The sequence below is a fragment of the Passer montanus genome, unplaced genomic scaffold (assembly GCF_014805655.1).
Source record: "Passer montanus isolate IOZ18808 unplaced genomic scaffold, ASM1480565v1 scaffold97, whole genome shotgun sequence".
In the NCBI taxonomy this organism is placed as follows: domain Eukaryota; kingdom Metazoa; phylum Chordata; class Aves; order Passeriformes; family Passeridae; genus Passer; species Passer montanus.
The window spans coordinates 2,146,843-2,162,320 of NW_024375145.1; the positions used below are offsets into that span (position 1 = coordinate 2,146,843).

The 15,478-nt window shown below is 40.8% G+C and overlaps 1 protein-coding gene across 1 annotated transcript in view; it reads right to left on the bottom strand.

Annotated features, from left to right (window-relative positions):
- Positions 1-15,478, bottom strand: part of RASGRF2 (Ras protein specific guanine nucleotide releasing factor 2) — a 124,130-nt gene that overhangs the window by 57,618 nt on the left and 51,034 nt on the right. The window contains exons 3-10 of the mRNA XM_039696351.1: positions 14,397-14,544; positions 12,827-12,916; positions 11,414-11,667; positions 9,603-9,682; positions 8,988-9,181; positions 7,167-7,276; positions 5,459-5,577; positions 732-892 (exon numbers count right to left, since the gene is read on the bottom strand). Coding sequence (XP_039552285.1) covers positions 732-892; positions 5,459-5,577; positions 7,167-7,276; positions 8,988-9,181; positions 9,603-9,682; positions 11,414-11,667; positions 12,827-12,916; positions 14,397-14,544 — 1,156 coding nt within the window. The remainder of the gene's footprint in view (positions 1-731; positions 893-5,458; positions 5,578-7,166; positions 7,277-8,987; positions 9,182-9,602; positions 9,683-11,413; positions 11,668-12,826; positions 12,917-14,396; positions 14,545-15,478) is intronic.

Consider the following 15,478-nt stretch of genomic DNA (forward strand, 5'->3'; position numbering starts at 1 on the left):
CTTGCTCACAAATTCAAAAGCAGTTAACTAGAATTTAATCTTCTGAATTTAAGTGAAATACATACAAGATATTTTTAAAGGTTCCATTACACTCTATTTATTTTGCATAAGTACTTGAACTATATAAGAGGTGCAAAGTGGGAAAGCACATGACCCTTAATAACCTCTTGGTATGCCAAATTAAAATTCCATTCAACATAACCCACTCCATGAACTACCAACATCTCTTACCCACAAGCCAGCACTATGAAAGACTGATTCTCAACTAGAATAGAAATATAACTAGATTGTTCTTAGATGACATTTTATTTTAAGAGAACATACTGTTCAGGAAAACTGAATTGACTTTGAAAATTAATTTTATTAGAGCTCTGGAAAATGTTCTTTGGCAATTCTGCAGGGTTGTACTGACTGATTTATGCACTGAAAACTGACTTAAATTCAGTGCTAGATACACTGAATTTATTCACTACTTCAAACAAATAAAATACATCGATGCCTTTTTTCTAATCCCCAGTTTACTAGAATTAAGTGGGTCTAATAAAAGAAATTTGACTGAATTCTATACTTGCAATGAAAAGACAAGGCAGTTAAATATTGTGCACCAACCCACTTTTGTTTATAACCACTAATGCAAAGCTCACATGAAACCCATAAAACATCAGAATGTTGACAGTTCACCAAAGATGTGTTTTCATTTTGAAAATTAAATTATAATATGAAGTCCATACCTTAAGAAGATGCAGTTTTCCTCCTGAACTTCTTGTACAAATTAAGAAGTGTTTTGTAAACAAGAAGCATTGCCTTTCTCCTTCTTTCTTCAAAGACAACGAGCCCAGGCGAACTTTACTCAGCTTTCCCCTCTCAACTGAGGGGACCTGGATAAGGGAACCTGGTAATGAAAGTGCAAAATTTACTGCATTACAGTAATATTTAGTGGGCAGTGCTCAAGCTATCACTATCACATTAATTAACACAACTCTTCATTGCAGTATCAATGTGTAACAGCATCTCTTTCAAGCACAAGTCAATCCTTTCTTACTGCACAGGTTCCCTTTGTTTGTTATCATAAATAGACTCAAGTACAGTCTAGACTAACATGGCAGGATTAGATCCAGGGCTGAGTGGGCAATTAAACACACTGAGAGGCCATTAGTCACAAAATGTGGCTGAACAGCAAACACCATTCTGACAGCCACTACATTTGCAAAAGACACTTCCAAACCAAAGAGACAGAGAATGCAAAGAACATGGAAAAGTTCTTTTTGATGGAAGAGAGTTTGTGTGTGTGCCCATGTGCAAGAGAGAGGGATATGAAGCACATTTCTTCTTCTTATCTTGTACTGCATAATTGTCAGTGCTCCACAGCTCATCTGAAATGTGTTACCAGTAAAACACTCGCGAACTAAATTGAACCTGCTTACATAAGCCTGAATTTTGCTTTGCAGAGCTCCAGGCTGGGGACAGCTCTGCTTCTCTTGCTGTTTCACATCCCAGTCTGTGACCAACTTCTCCAGATTGATCCCACCATGTGTATCACCTCCAAATTTGGAGCAGGAGTTAAATTTGGTGGTGAAGTGCAACTCCTCTGTAGATTAAACAGAAATATTTCTACCATACAACTTGCTGTTAGCAGACAGGGCAGCCAAGAGACCTCCAAGTCTCCTTCCCACACATCTCTCCTCACTATTACCTTTACACTGGCTCGTGCCTTCTTCCAGCATCAGGTACTCACACAGCCACACCAGCAGGAAAATAATACTGGGAAGAGGCAGCTGACTTAGCTCCCTGATAGGAGCAAGGTCACAAAAGCACCAAAAAAGTGATGATGCAAAGGGAGCTGCACAGCAGAACAAGCAGCAGGAGAAGGCTTTGACCTGCCCCTTCCAGATATGAAATGGCACAGCTGCATCAAAGCTCAGAGTAGTTGTGGCACCCTGACACAATGCCAGCCTGACAAGAATTACCCATGAAATATTAGATTTGCAACTCTTACTCTGTGTTGTCAAAAGGATTATCCTTCTCAAAGTTCACATATGCAATCTTAAATTAACAAACAGAGAAACCGCAGTAACTGAGAAAGGTGCTATTCATCTACATTTTTTTTTCTACACTTAGCTGTCTCTATATATTTAAGTAGCCTTAAATTATTAACATGTAAACCTCTGCTGACATGGGAAAATACACAGCAGTAAATTTGCCAGAGAATAGTGTTCTCTGACAGACATTTCACATTTGGACTAAACGCGTGTAACACAACTTGTGTCACCAAAACAGAACAGTGAAGTTATGCTCTAGAATTTTGCAGAGGAGTTTGGAACATCTCAGATTCACTTACATTCTGACCCAAACCCCTAAACATTTACTGGCTGTTTGCATTTCCCCTGGACAAGCAGCCAACCTGCCCCAGCTGTAAGAGAGAGGGAGATCATTTCCATGTGTTGGAATCGTGACTTTTCCATGTTACACAGAATGTCCCCCAAGCCACACTGCAAGGCCAGCATGTTCAAAACAACTCCCAGACAAAATCCCCAAGGTACTTTTAGTCCTAAAATTCCATCTACACTTTTAGGGTAGCAATATTCAATCTGTACATTTTGTTTCTGCTTTGCTCAGTAGAGTAATAGTACTTATAAATATGATATGCTTCAGAGGTAAGTTTACTGGTAATTTTGTTTACTTATTTTTATTTTCATTAGAGTGCTTTCAGGACTAACATGCTCTGTTCTGCCATAACGGGCAGAGGTTAAACAATGTTCTTGCACGGAGCTGAAATACTGTTTAATAAGGTAAAACAGAGCAAACCTCTCTCTAAAAGCAGAAAACAAGACTGCATTTTCTCTCTTTCAAATGTGCAGAGAGGAACATATCTACACAAATGCATGGCTGACACCAAGCAAGGACTTTGGGCATTCTCATCAGGCTTTAGTGGTTAACAAAACTGGCCATTGGCTTTACCACAGATTTCCACTTAAGGGAAAAAATGGTCACAATTGGCCAATGTACAGATGCCATGAGCAAGTGAAGCTAATTTTAGAACATTCACTAACAGTATAGTTTGGACAATAGTGTAATCCCATGAATTTTTATCCAGCCTCAGGCCTAAGCACTTTCAGCACTTCAGTGCTTCAGCAGTCACCCTCTCAGCCTTTGCTCAATCCAAGGAATATAATAGGCTGTATTTATAAACAAACACAAGCATTCAGAAGTCTACACTGAACTGTCTGATCGACCAGCTCAATCTGGCTTTCCCCACACTGGAGGTTTTCAGGCTTTTTTACTCTTTTTTGCTGTTTGTTTTTACTGCTCAGAGGGTTAAACATTGTAAGAGGTTGCTCATTCAGGGAGGCTGCGGGGTCTCTGTCCTTGGACACAACAAAATACTGACTGGACATGGCAGAAACCAACCTCCCCCACAGGGTGCTGCTTTGAGACTGGAATGGATAATTTCCAAAGTCCCTTCCAGCTCCAGCTATTGCCTGATGTTGTGGTCATGACATCTTTATCAGCAGAGGTAAATTCACAGCAGCTGATGGCAGAAGCATCAGAGTGTTTGAAGGCACCAGAGGGGTTCAGGGTGTTCAGTTGTTTGGGTATCAACAGATTTGAGACTCCCTGAGTGTCCTTCAGCCTCACAAGGAAGATGTTCCTCACTTGTTTGTGCACCTGACTATAACATCTGTACCTAAGTAAGAGGCAGAGAAAATCAGACCCCAAGAAACTCAAAGGAGAATTCACAATCTGCATTGCAAAACACTGCCAGGGACAGTTCCCGTGGTCTCAACATGCACAACTCAACAGAATCAATCTCTTCTTAAACATGTAAAGTCTGTGACACATGAAAAAGTTGTCATTAACATCCACAAAAAAAGCCTGAACAAAGGTAGTGGCACCTCTCTCCTGTTTTAAGCTGTAAAAGAGGCTCCTGTGCCCCTCTACACTGATCAACACAGCAAAAGGCAGCCTAACTGACACCAGAGGAGAGGGACACCCTGCCAAAGTGACCCCAGTGTCACATGTAAAAGGAAAATGGGCTCCATTACTTCATTTGCTTTATTGAGATTTCTGCCCTTGCACAGAGTCACAGGCAGTGGATGTTCCAGCAGATAAGCTGATACAACCTTCTGTAACACACACTCCTGTCCACTGCCCTCTGACTGTGTGCCTAGAAATAAATCTGAATTTAATTTACTTACAGGGTTTGGCCTGGGCCTGACAAGCCAACAGTAATTTGTTCAGATCGATTTTTTTCTTTGAAAAAAATTCTAAGTTTTACTGATGAAGCCGTGGGTACATGGACAAAACACTGTTAGTCAGTTTTAATGGGAAACCCCAATAAATAAAAATACATATTTGTATTATGTATTGTAATAATCCTGAAAAAAATTCTGAACTGTAATTAGATTTCATAGTACAGGTCAACCTAGGATAATCACAGCATTATAATTATTTGGCTGTGGGTAAAAAACAACTTGTTTTTATGTTTTGTTTTTTTTTTCTGAAAGCCATATTCATAAAACACCACAGAGGTAACAAATGCATAAATTTAATGAAGAATCAAATAATTTAATAGGGTTTGTAAAAACAATATTGTTAGTTTATTGTAAAAATAATATTGGAAGTTATTACAGAAAATTCATAGCTTGGCCACATAACTACAGAAACTGCATAAAATGCATTACAAAATGTACAGAAAGACTATTAATTACCAGGTGCAATATGGTCCCATCGAATACCAGATGTTCTGCCGAGGTTATCTGAAAAAGGTTTCATGAAGAGATGCACCTAAATTATATTCCTAACCTTTCCTGAGTATATTTAAGGCTTTTCAGCACAAAGGAGCAAAACCTGTCAGAATCCTGCACTACAGATCTGTAGTTATTGTGTACAAGCCCAGTAACTGGCTTCAAGAGATTCAAAAGTAAAATATTATATAAATGGGAGAAAAATAAGCAGCTGAAGTAAACACCATCTAGTAAGAATTGCAACCAATTTGCAATTTCTGGCAAAAAAAAAACAAAACAAAACAAAACAAAAAAAAAAAACCTGTCCCTTATTTAAATAATAGGCATTATTCCAGCAGAGTTTTTTGGAACTTCACAACAAATTCCACCTCTGCTGTAACTGATTTTCAACAGAAAGTTTCCATCAATAGACAGAGAGAAGAGTGCTGCTCATCCCCTTGGGACCACAATCCAGGCAGAACGTGAAGCACAGCCCCAGGGGGGCTTTGCTGATTTTCCTGCAGAGCACAGCACAGACCTGAGGTCCAAGCACAGCCCAAAATCACCTGTTTTCAGGGCACTTTGTGACTCACCCTGCAGGGACAGGGGGCAGGCTCAGGATGCTGACAAGTGCCCAGTGCAGTGCCCAGCCTGGCGATGGCAGTGTGAGCCCTGCTGCCTCCAGTGCAGTTTTTTTCATGAATTTTGGGCAGCTTTGCAGAGCAATGTCTTACCTTGGCGGATAAAGGTTTGGCTGGTGTCTAGCAATATGTCACAGCCCTCCACTATGGTCCTCTCTATGGCCAGGTTCTTCCTGATGTTCTCTGTGTCACTCACCTCGTCGTGCATCACTCTGTTGGGGACAAAAAATGCACTTTATCTCCCCAAAATGTGCCTCACACCTGCTGTGTCTGTGAAGACACAGTGCATGCCCTTCACCACCTGCTACAGATCTACCCACCCCGTGCCTCACCACTCCACTCTGCACTCCAGAGCAGGTCTCCTGCCTTTTTATCCTCTCCTTTTCCAGTCATTCTTGTGATCATTTTGATTTTTCAGCAGGGGAGCCTATTTGGCAGACTTGTGACTGTTCCTGAGCACATCTGACAGATGCCACTGAGCTGCAAACACTTCACAGCTGATAGAAGACAACCTGATCCTTAATGCCACAAACAGGGAAGTGTTGCCTAGAATTGTGGAGGGCACATTGTAAATTTCCTCTCCATTTAGGGTCCTACTCTGTCCCTGCTTCATATTTACAATTCAGTCCTTTCCCTTTCCCTTTCCTTTTTTTTTTCTTTTTCCTTTCCTCTTTCCCTTCCTTCAACAAACACAGCTTTGATATTTCAATATTTCTTTTCCTTTACTGCTTTTTTTTTTAATAGGCATTCTCCCCTTACAGAGAAAAATACCGATTTTCTTTTTTTTTATTTTTTTTTTTTTAAGTGCTGAAACCGACCCAGGAGCTTATATGATCTTGCAATGATATTTTCCCGAAGTGGGACTGGACTGCACTTTCTGGAATCTCCTCCCTCCTCAGAACTACCTTAAAGGGATGGAAATGAGTCGGTTTATTTTACATTTAAGGTCTCTACTGACTTTATGAGCAGAGAGGATCAGTCAGTCTCAGACTCCAGCTCTGAGTGTTCAGTGGTGAATCAGCTGGATCAGCAGTGAACTCTGACTTACGTGATGAAGCCAGTCCAAAGCTGGTTTATCTGCTCGTGCAGATCTTTTACAACTAAACATTCTCCAAGCACATCTTTAGTGAATACTCCAGTCACTGAATATTTATATCCTGGAGTTCACTCATGGTCTCTTTGTTCACAGCAGAAAACTGCATTTCCCAGAGAGGAGAAACACATTTCTCACTGGGCTGATGAGAGGAACATCTGAGAAAGGTCTGGGGGTTCAGGGAAGAGCTTCACTGTGCAGGTTTCCACAGGGAGCAAAAGTTCTCAGAATATTATCTTTAGTTCCTGCTTATCTAGCATTATTTGAAGCATATATGAAAGTCAATTTTCACAGAAGCATGCTAAAATTCTGACACAGATACAGAACTAAGTACTTTCCAAGACCATGATTATTTAAAATGCCCTTGTCTCTTTAAATTAAGAAAAATAAAATCTCTTTATGTAAAGAAAAATGCTCTGTTCGGAACCCAGGAGTAGGTGGTTTCTATAGTGATTTCAATTCTCCCTATCCAAAATACAAGGAGACACTTGGAGATTTAAAATTGACCAAAAAATAAAAAAAATAGAACAGACAAAATATTATACTGACATATTTTTGGTTTTTTCTTTATCTTCTGTTTTGGGTTTGATCCCTTTCTCTAAAATGCATATATTTTTAAAAGAGCAAAAACAAAAATAAAGAAAAACTAATTTTTCTTTTCAAAACCTTTAATTCAAAATTACCAGATAGAAGGTAGAAAAATCTTACCTTGAAAGTTCTTCTAGTTTAGATTTAGCAAATTCAAGGCTTTTTCTCTCAACGTGTTCGTGTGGTGTGTGAGCCAAAAGTTCATGAAGTGTTATAATGTATCTGGGAATCTTGAAACCAATAAGATATAATATCAGTAAATCCATATATACCTTCCCTCAATTTTAATAGATTATGAGCATGTAAATTTCTTTTGACATTGAAAATACCAGGTGACCTGTCTGCATTCAGAAAACATTCACATTGCACAAAAGGAGATGGAAGAATGTCCAGCATTTGACTATTAAAGGCTGCAGGGTAACAAGGACCCTTCAGAGCTTTTAACCACAGAAAGAAGGACCCTTCAGAGCTTTTAACCAAGTGATGGTGCAGCATAACTGGTCTGACACAACAAGATTTATGTAGGAGGAGAGGCAACATTATGCTCATGTGGAAAGTCACCAGCAATGACATAATAACATTCCTCATCATGCAGGAACAGGACCATCTCCTTCCCTCCCTTGACCTGGCTTCAACTCAACCCAAGGAAACCCCATACCCACAAAAACTTTGCAAAGTACCGCTTCAAAAATTAAAAAAGTATTGTCACAGGTGCTGATGGCTCCTTAGGCTAATATGAATAATTACCATTTACATAAGTGTCACTGATGCCCCTTTTTAATTTTGTTTTCTCTATCTGGCTTGCCAATGACTGCACAAACGGAGGGGGTTCACTATTCCTCATGAGTAAAATGTCAGGTTAAATGAAAAAGACATAAAATTCTCAGGCCAGTGCTTCACAGACATCGTAAAACAGCAGAAAATGCCTACTCCAGACAGACATCAGGAGGGTAAGCACAGTTTACAAAACTTTTGCAGTTTATTTTTCATTTCCTAGAGACCAAGTCACTCGAGAGCGAGGCAGAGAGAAGGACACAAAAAATTCTCAGTAAGGTGCTAATGGTAGCTCTAAGTTACTGAATAGCATCTTCCTCCAGGCTTTATAACCAGGAGTCCTAAGTCAAGGACCTGTTCCTTGCTAATTTTTTTTTTTTTTTTTTTGGTGTGGGAGGCCAGGTGGGCTCCCCAGGCAGGTGCTGAAGGTATCTCCTCTTTGGGCTACTTTGACAACTCCCCCAGCCCATCAGACACCTGAGCCCAAACGGGGTAGCCACAGCCTCACCAGAGACAGGAGGGCTCTTGGCATGGACGATCCAGTAGGGTTTATTAAGGAAAAATCCAAGGGTGTGGGTGAGGACAGAGACAGGAGCACAATCTCCCCTCAACGGGGCAGGGCCAGGGTATGCAACTGGGGGAGGGAGGCGGGGTCAAGGCCAAATCATCCAATGGGAAAGGGATCAGGGCAGAGCTGAAGCGAGATTGACATGGGCTGCACCAATGGGAAAGCAGAGAGGGCGTGGTTTCTTAGGGGGAACCAATGAGGGGAGCAGGGGGCGCAGAACTTTCTAGAACCAGGGAATGAGCAGAGGTCAATTGGCAGCAGCACATTAACATTAAAAATCAAGGGATGATGTGGAATTGTGCTAGTCTCTTGCCCTGATTTACACGGTGGTGTCTTCCCATGGCATTCCCACCCTTTTTTCCCTCATGGCTGTCCCCCGCTCTTTGGTGCCATCCTCACCCCACACTCCCCCTCAGCATTGCTGAGACTGAGCAGAGCTCTCTACCGATCTCCATCAAAATAAATTACACCAAACTCATTTTCAGGAGAGTGCTTCTCGTTAAGCAAGAAGAGCCCTCCACCGATTGCAATGTCAGTAACATAAAATGAATCTACCAAACAGTAAAACCAAAAATACACAAAAAATACAGATGGAGTACCTGAAACATGGGGTAGGTAAGGAAAGTTTCCAGCATTCTGCCCTCACATGCCGGGTTGGCTTCATATTGCTTCAAGAGTTTGTCAAAATCTCTGTTTTGCTTACAGTTTGCCAGCACTTGTAGGCTATACTGATGATTCCGAACAAATTCTTGATATATGTTCAGCATTGGCAGGAGAATGTCAAATAAGTCAGCTAGAAAAAACAGAAAAATACCTTTTTTTTTTTTTTTCCCCCCAACTACCCATGTATTGGAATACATTTTTAAAGAAAGCAGTGTTTTCTCTGGAAGTGAAATTACTATAATCAGTTCTGTTTCCAATATACTGACAATTTAGCAATATTAAACATAGCTATTTCACCTGCCCAGTGATGGTTGTTCTGATTACCCAATGGTCAGATACCATTACCAAAAATACAAGTCTAATCAAGGCTTAGGGCAGAGCAATTCTCATATACAGACCATTACTGCCCACATGGGATTCCCACTACACCTGATCTTGTGGTTTTATGCATATACATTCCCTTCAAAAGGGACTTTAGAAAAAAAAATCCCCACTGAATTTTCAAAAGTAAATATGAAAGTTCTACCCCTCCAGAAAATAAAGTAACTTACCTAGAATTAAGGTAGGCCAGTTGGCTATTCTTGCTTTTAAGCCCTGGTGAAATATCTCATGAAGAAACATGATTGTTTCACTGAAAAACAAGTATTTAAACAAACAAAAAGACAATTCTGGTTTTATTTTCTGATTAATAATTCACAGAGAAACATCTCTTCCTCTTTTGCACTTTGCTAGGAAAAAAACAAAAGACAATTATTGTTATGGAAATAAGTGCTTCCTTTTATTTCATTGTTTAAAAATACTAGCTCAGTGCTCCTAAAAAACTTGTAGTGTTCAAGATAATATTCTAACATTGAATTCATATTCCAGCAAGGGAAAGGAAACCTGCCTTATGACTAAAGGAACATATTCTATTTCTCAGAAGTTTGGGGCAGGCTTGGATGCAATCCCAGCCCTGCATCTAATGTTAGATGCCTCCTGGGCTACTTGAACATGCTCATTACAGCAGTACTTGGATGCCTAATGAAACAACAATTCTTTTTTTGCAGGATATGAAAAGACAAGTGAGAGGGAAGGAGATTCCTTAGGCAGGACAACAGAAAATAGAAGCTTTGACGTTCTCATCCTCGGGGTCTTATGGGGATCATATGAGGCCACTAAGTCCAGTTTTGCTCTCTTAAGAGAAAAAAAGAAACAGGAAAGGTGACAGGAAATTATGGGAACTGTCCTAAGAGGCACCATCTGTCCTTTTTTGCCTTTAGCAGAGGCAGACACAGAATGTAGGGAGGTAAAGAGGTCATGCTGGTTTCCAACAGCATCACCTGCAGCACCTTTGCCTTTCAGCCCTGGAAAAGTGTCTGGCTCAGTGACACCACCTGCACTAGAGTGAAACCAGGGGCCAGGACTCTTCCTTCAGCTGAACCAGAATGGGAACAAGCACTCAGGGAAACCCACCAAAAAAAAAAACCCAAATAAAAAGCCCAAACCTGTAGCCATGATATTTTATGAAAAATCCTTTGCTAGAATTTTTCTCTTATCCTAGCTAGAAGCCTCAGAAAGGAAATGTAAATAATTAAGTATCTGATGGCTGTGGAATGTGCTCTGGACATTGTTTACCAGCAGGTGCACCTGGGATTGGTGCATGTTGGTTGTTTCTAATTGATGGCCAGTCACAGTCAGCTGTCTTGGACTCTCAGAGTTAGGGGCTTTTGTTACCATTCCTCTCCTGTCCTTCCTAGCCTTCTGATGGATCCTTTCTCTCTATTCTTTTAGTACAGTCTTAATATAGCATTTAATATAATATATATCATAATATAATAACCAGCCCTCTGAAACACGGAGTCAGGATTCTCCTCTCCTCACTCAAGCACTCAGGGAAACCCACCAAAAAAAAAAACCCAAATAAAAAGCCCAAACCTGTAGCCATGATATTTTATGAAAAATCCTTTGCTAGAATTTTTCTCTTATCCTAGCTAGAAGCCTCAGAAAAGAAATGTAAACAATTAACAATCTGATGGCTGTGGAATGTGGTCTGGACATTGTTTACCAGCAGGTGCACCTGGGATTAGTGCATGTTGGTTGTTTCTAATTGATGGCCAGTCACAGTCAGCTGGCTCAGACTCTCAGAGTCAGGGGCTTTTGTTACCATTCCTCTCCTGTCCTTCCTAGCCTTCTGATGGATCCTTTCTCTCTATTCTTTTAGTACAGTCTTAATATAGCATTTAATATAATATATATCATAATATAATAACCAGCCCTCTGAAACACGGAGTCAGGATTCTCCTCTCCTCACTTGTCCCGGGAGCCCCCGTCGGCTCAACCATACCAAAATATCCAAAAGATATCCCAAATAAATCCCCCATACCTGTTGAGGAAAATGCTGCTGACATCATCGTGGCTGATGGGTGGCTTCTTGGAGCTCGCTGCCATCCTCAGGGGCCGCAGGAAGCAGTTCACCAGCACATAAAGCTGGTGCACGTACTCAGACTCAGCCTCCACCATGTTGAAAACTATCTGGTTCCTCTTCCTCATGCTCTCTGCATGAGGAGAACAAATATAGTCTTGGACAATGGTTTTCCATTTTCTTCTGCACAGCCAGCCCCGCATAAAGCTCTGAACCTAAAAAGGGGATCACGCAGGAAAAGAAAGTTAAAAAAACATATTACATGGCTTATCATAAGCTCTTCGCTGTAGAAATAGCTCTCAAAATTAAAAGCCTTTGCTCAAAAGTAAAAATGTTCCCTTATTGATATATAATTGTTCTGTAATTACATATATTGTACATTTCTGTTTGTTAAGGGTCATAATTGTTGCCAGGAAACAGACTGTAAAACATGGTATACATAGAAGGGAATCTTTCACTGCAAAATGGAGTGTTGTCCCCTTCCCATCAGCATGAGTGCAGTTCCTTCTTCCTCCTCCTAGACCATTTCTCTTATACCCCAAAGGTATCCTGCAATACCTCCAGGTAAAACATCCCAGCACAGAGTCAATGTCACTACTGGCAGAATTCTTAAATGATTTTTTAAACTCAGTTTGCTTTCCATTTTGAACAGATAATATTTGGCACGGGTATTTAAAGCTAGGTATCAATACATTGCTTGGTATCAGACATCAAGGTAACAAACACAGTATTCAAAAAGACAGATTATTGGCATTCTTAAAAAGCACCTCTGTGTCATGGAAAAATCTAACTAAGCACAATATTTATTAAAGTTGCAAGTGCATTAAAGATTACAGAGGAGGTCTACATCTGGCCACAGGAAATTTCATTATGTGTGTGCCCTGATCTTGATGTGGAGATCATTCATCTTGAATGAGAAGTGCAGAATTTCACTGGTATCAGTTTACTCTGAAAAAATAACTTAAATAAAAGGGGCCCAAATGCCAGAATGACCAAGACGCAGAATACAGTGAATTGCATACAGATTCAAAGCTCTCTTGCTACTAAAAGGGGCATTCCCAGCTTCTGCAACAATGGTTAATTTACACAAAAAGCTCACACCAAGTTACCAGCTCAGTGCTGACCCTGGCTCAAACTGCACACCCCAGAAAAAGACAGCAACTAGAAACATTCCATAAAGGATTTCATGCAAATACATCACAAGGTTAAATGTGGCACTAAAATACATGTTACTGAAAAGATTTAAGTAGGGGCAGGGAAAAGAAAAACTTTGCTATTCAACTGTACTTAAAAAAAAAAAAGCTAGGCCAAAAAAAGGAAGCACACCCCTCATCCCACCCTCCTCCCTTTAAACACAAAAGGTCTCATGTTTACCTTCTTAATTTTTTTAATATCTGGATCTTCATCTTCCTGGTTGCCTTGATAAGGTCGCATTTTTTCCTTTGTTTTATTCAGCGCTACAATCTGACAAAACCAAACACTCATTAAATGCTTCCTAAAGTTAAGGAAACCCTTGGTTGGAGAACAACAATTTCCTCTTCCCCCAGCCTGTGGAAGGGGCACAGAATGACCAACAAACATCTGGGGAGAGGGACTGGGGCACTTCAGGCTAGTACAGATTCAGCTGTAAAAGGGACCCAGAACCAGCAGGTTCTGCCCCCAAAACTAACTATGCCTTTTGGGCTTTATCAGCCTGGGACTGCAGCAAGGATTTGAACAACATCCAGGGAATCAGAGCAGTCTGGGACAGTCCTTAACACCATCACAGCCAAACTCAAACCTGAAGGCTGGGAGGAAACAGTGAAATCAGTGGCATCCACTCTGCAAAGCAGTGTGTCATCTTAACAGGATGAAAGGATGACAGGATGCCAGGAAAAGTAACACAAGCAGCCCAACACACCCCAATACTTAAAAAAAAAAATTAAAAAAAATTATTATTCTAAGGAGTCACAGGGGGACTGTAACATGTTAACCTCACTGGGCTCTGCAATTTTCACAGAATACTACAGAAATTCTGAATGCCACTGATGCCTCAAGTTTGAGATTTCATATTTCCCAGACTCTGCGCTGCATTAGTATGTAACTCTGAACTTCATGTACAGTGCCAGCAGCTCTCCTCACAGCTCAGGCACACAGAACAATCCTTTTCCAGCCCCAGAACCAAGGACACCGCTGCAGCTTCAGCCCCAAAAGTGCCAACAACAGGAATGGAGGAGAGCAACCTGGGAGGGTGGGACTGCACAGCCTGGAGCTGGAACTGGACAATGAACCCAAGGTGGGAATGGACCAAAACTGATAAAAGTGTGAGAACTCGTGACTCAGAGTTCATCTTGGGTCTGCCTTGGGTGCAGCTTTGTGGCCACAGCTCTCTTCATAGAGAGCAGGCAGGCACAACTTCCCAAGGATATTTTCTGGGAATCGCAGTGAGGAACCTCAGAGAAAGAGAAAACAATTCTTATCTCTATTCTCTGTTCCTACCATTTTTGCACATGTGGAATGTGTCAGGAAGATTGTTTACCTGAAGGGAGTTCTTAATTGGATTCTGGTGATGATTGTTTATATTAATTGGCCTATTGGGTCAAAGCTGTGTCCTGACTGTCTCAGACAGTCATGGGTTTTTCTGTAGTATTTTTTTAGTATTCTTTAGAGTGGTATGTCTTCAATATAGTATAGTATAATATAATACTGTTATAATAAAGCAATTGTTCAGCACTCTGAACAAATGGAGTGAGATGCCAATCACTCCCTGCATCAGGGGCTCCTGATTCTGCTGTACACCTCGGGAGGAGCCACAGCTGGGCTCTTGTCCTGCCCAAGGCCTTTTAATAAATTGTACTTTATTCCTTTAACTGTGTCTAGCCCTGCTGTAGGAGCCTGCCAAGGCATCCCCACAGCCATGCACCCAGCAGAAGGCTCCAGTCAGGGGCTGCCTGGTGGCCCTCACCTCTGACTTGAGCCGCTCGATCTCCGTGTCCTGGTCCTCCAGCTGGTGCCGGAGCTGGTTGGCCGCCACCTTCTCGGTCTCCACGATCTGCACCAGGTGGATGTACTTCTGCATCAGCACCTCCCGCTCAATCAGGATGTCCGAGTAGCTGCCAGAGAAAGATCAGGTCACTAAAAACAGCCAGATGCTGGTTTTCGTGGTTTTAGTTTAAGAAGGCTTCTGCTCCTGAAGGAATTGTAAAAACAGAGACTGGTTCAGGTGAAAAGATGTTTCAAATGATTCCTCTTCTGTGCCTAAAGAACTGTTCATAATAATCATTATTGTTCCTGGCATGATAGCCAACTGTGCAAAACGTTATTACTGTTAGACATTTATTATTGTTATATATTTCCTGTTGTTAGATATTTACTACCGTTAGACATCTAACTATTGTTAGACATTTACTATTGTTAGATATTTACTGTTGTTAGATATGTATCTATTATTAAATACCTATTATTAGTAGATATTTAGACTAGAGACTTGACAAGCTAGAGGCTTTGTCAAGCCTCTAAAGGGGGGGAATAATGCCTTAAGATTTAGCTTTCATATTTTCCAGATTCTGTACTGCATCAGTATATAACTCTGAACTTCACATAGTGTTATATGTCCTCACAGTTTACCTAGACAAAACAATCCTTTTCTAGGCTAATATATTTTTAATAAACTCCTACTTTATGTCTTTATTCTGCCTAGCCTCTGTTCTAGGTGTCCTCTCAAGGCATCAAAACCCCCTCATGGGACTTGGACAGATAACATGGCCCCAGTGGCAATAAACTTACAAAGACATGCTTGTTTGGCTTAAGTTATAATGTGCAGCTTGATCATAAACCACCCAAATCATAACCACCAAATCATCCAAATTGAAACAGTTTAATATCCTTTTTTAGACACGGGTGTAACAGTACCCAGTTTCACAGTATTCAGCTTCTGAGAGCAAGATAACTGCACTTTTTATGAGCTTCTAAATCTCATGCTAAGCCCAAGAACTCAGTAAACTCAGTTTGTTTTATGTATTTTGAGGTCTTGATTTTTTTCCATCT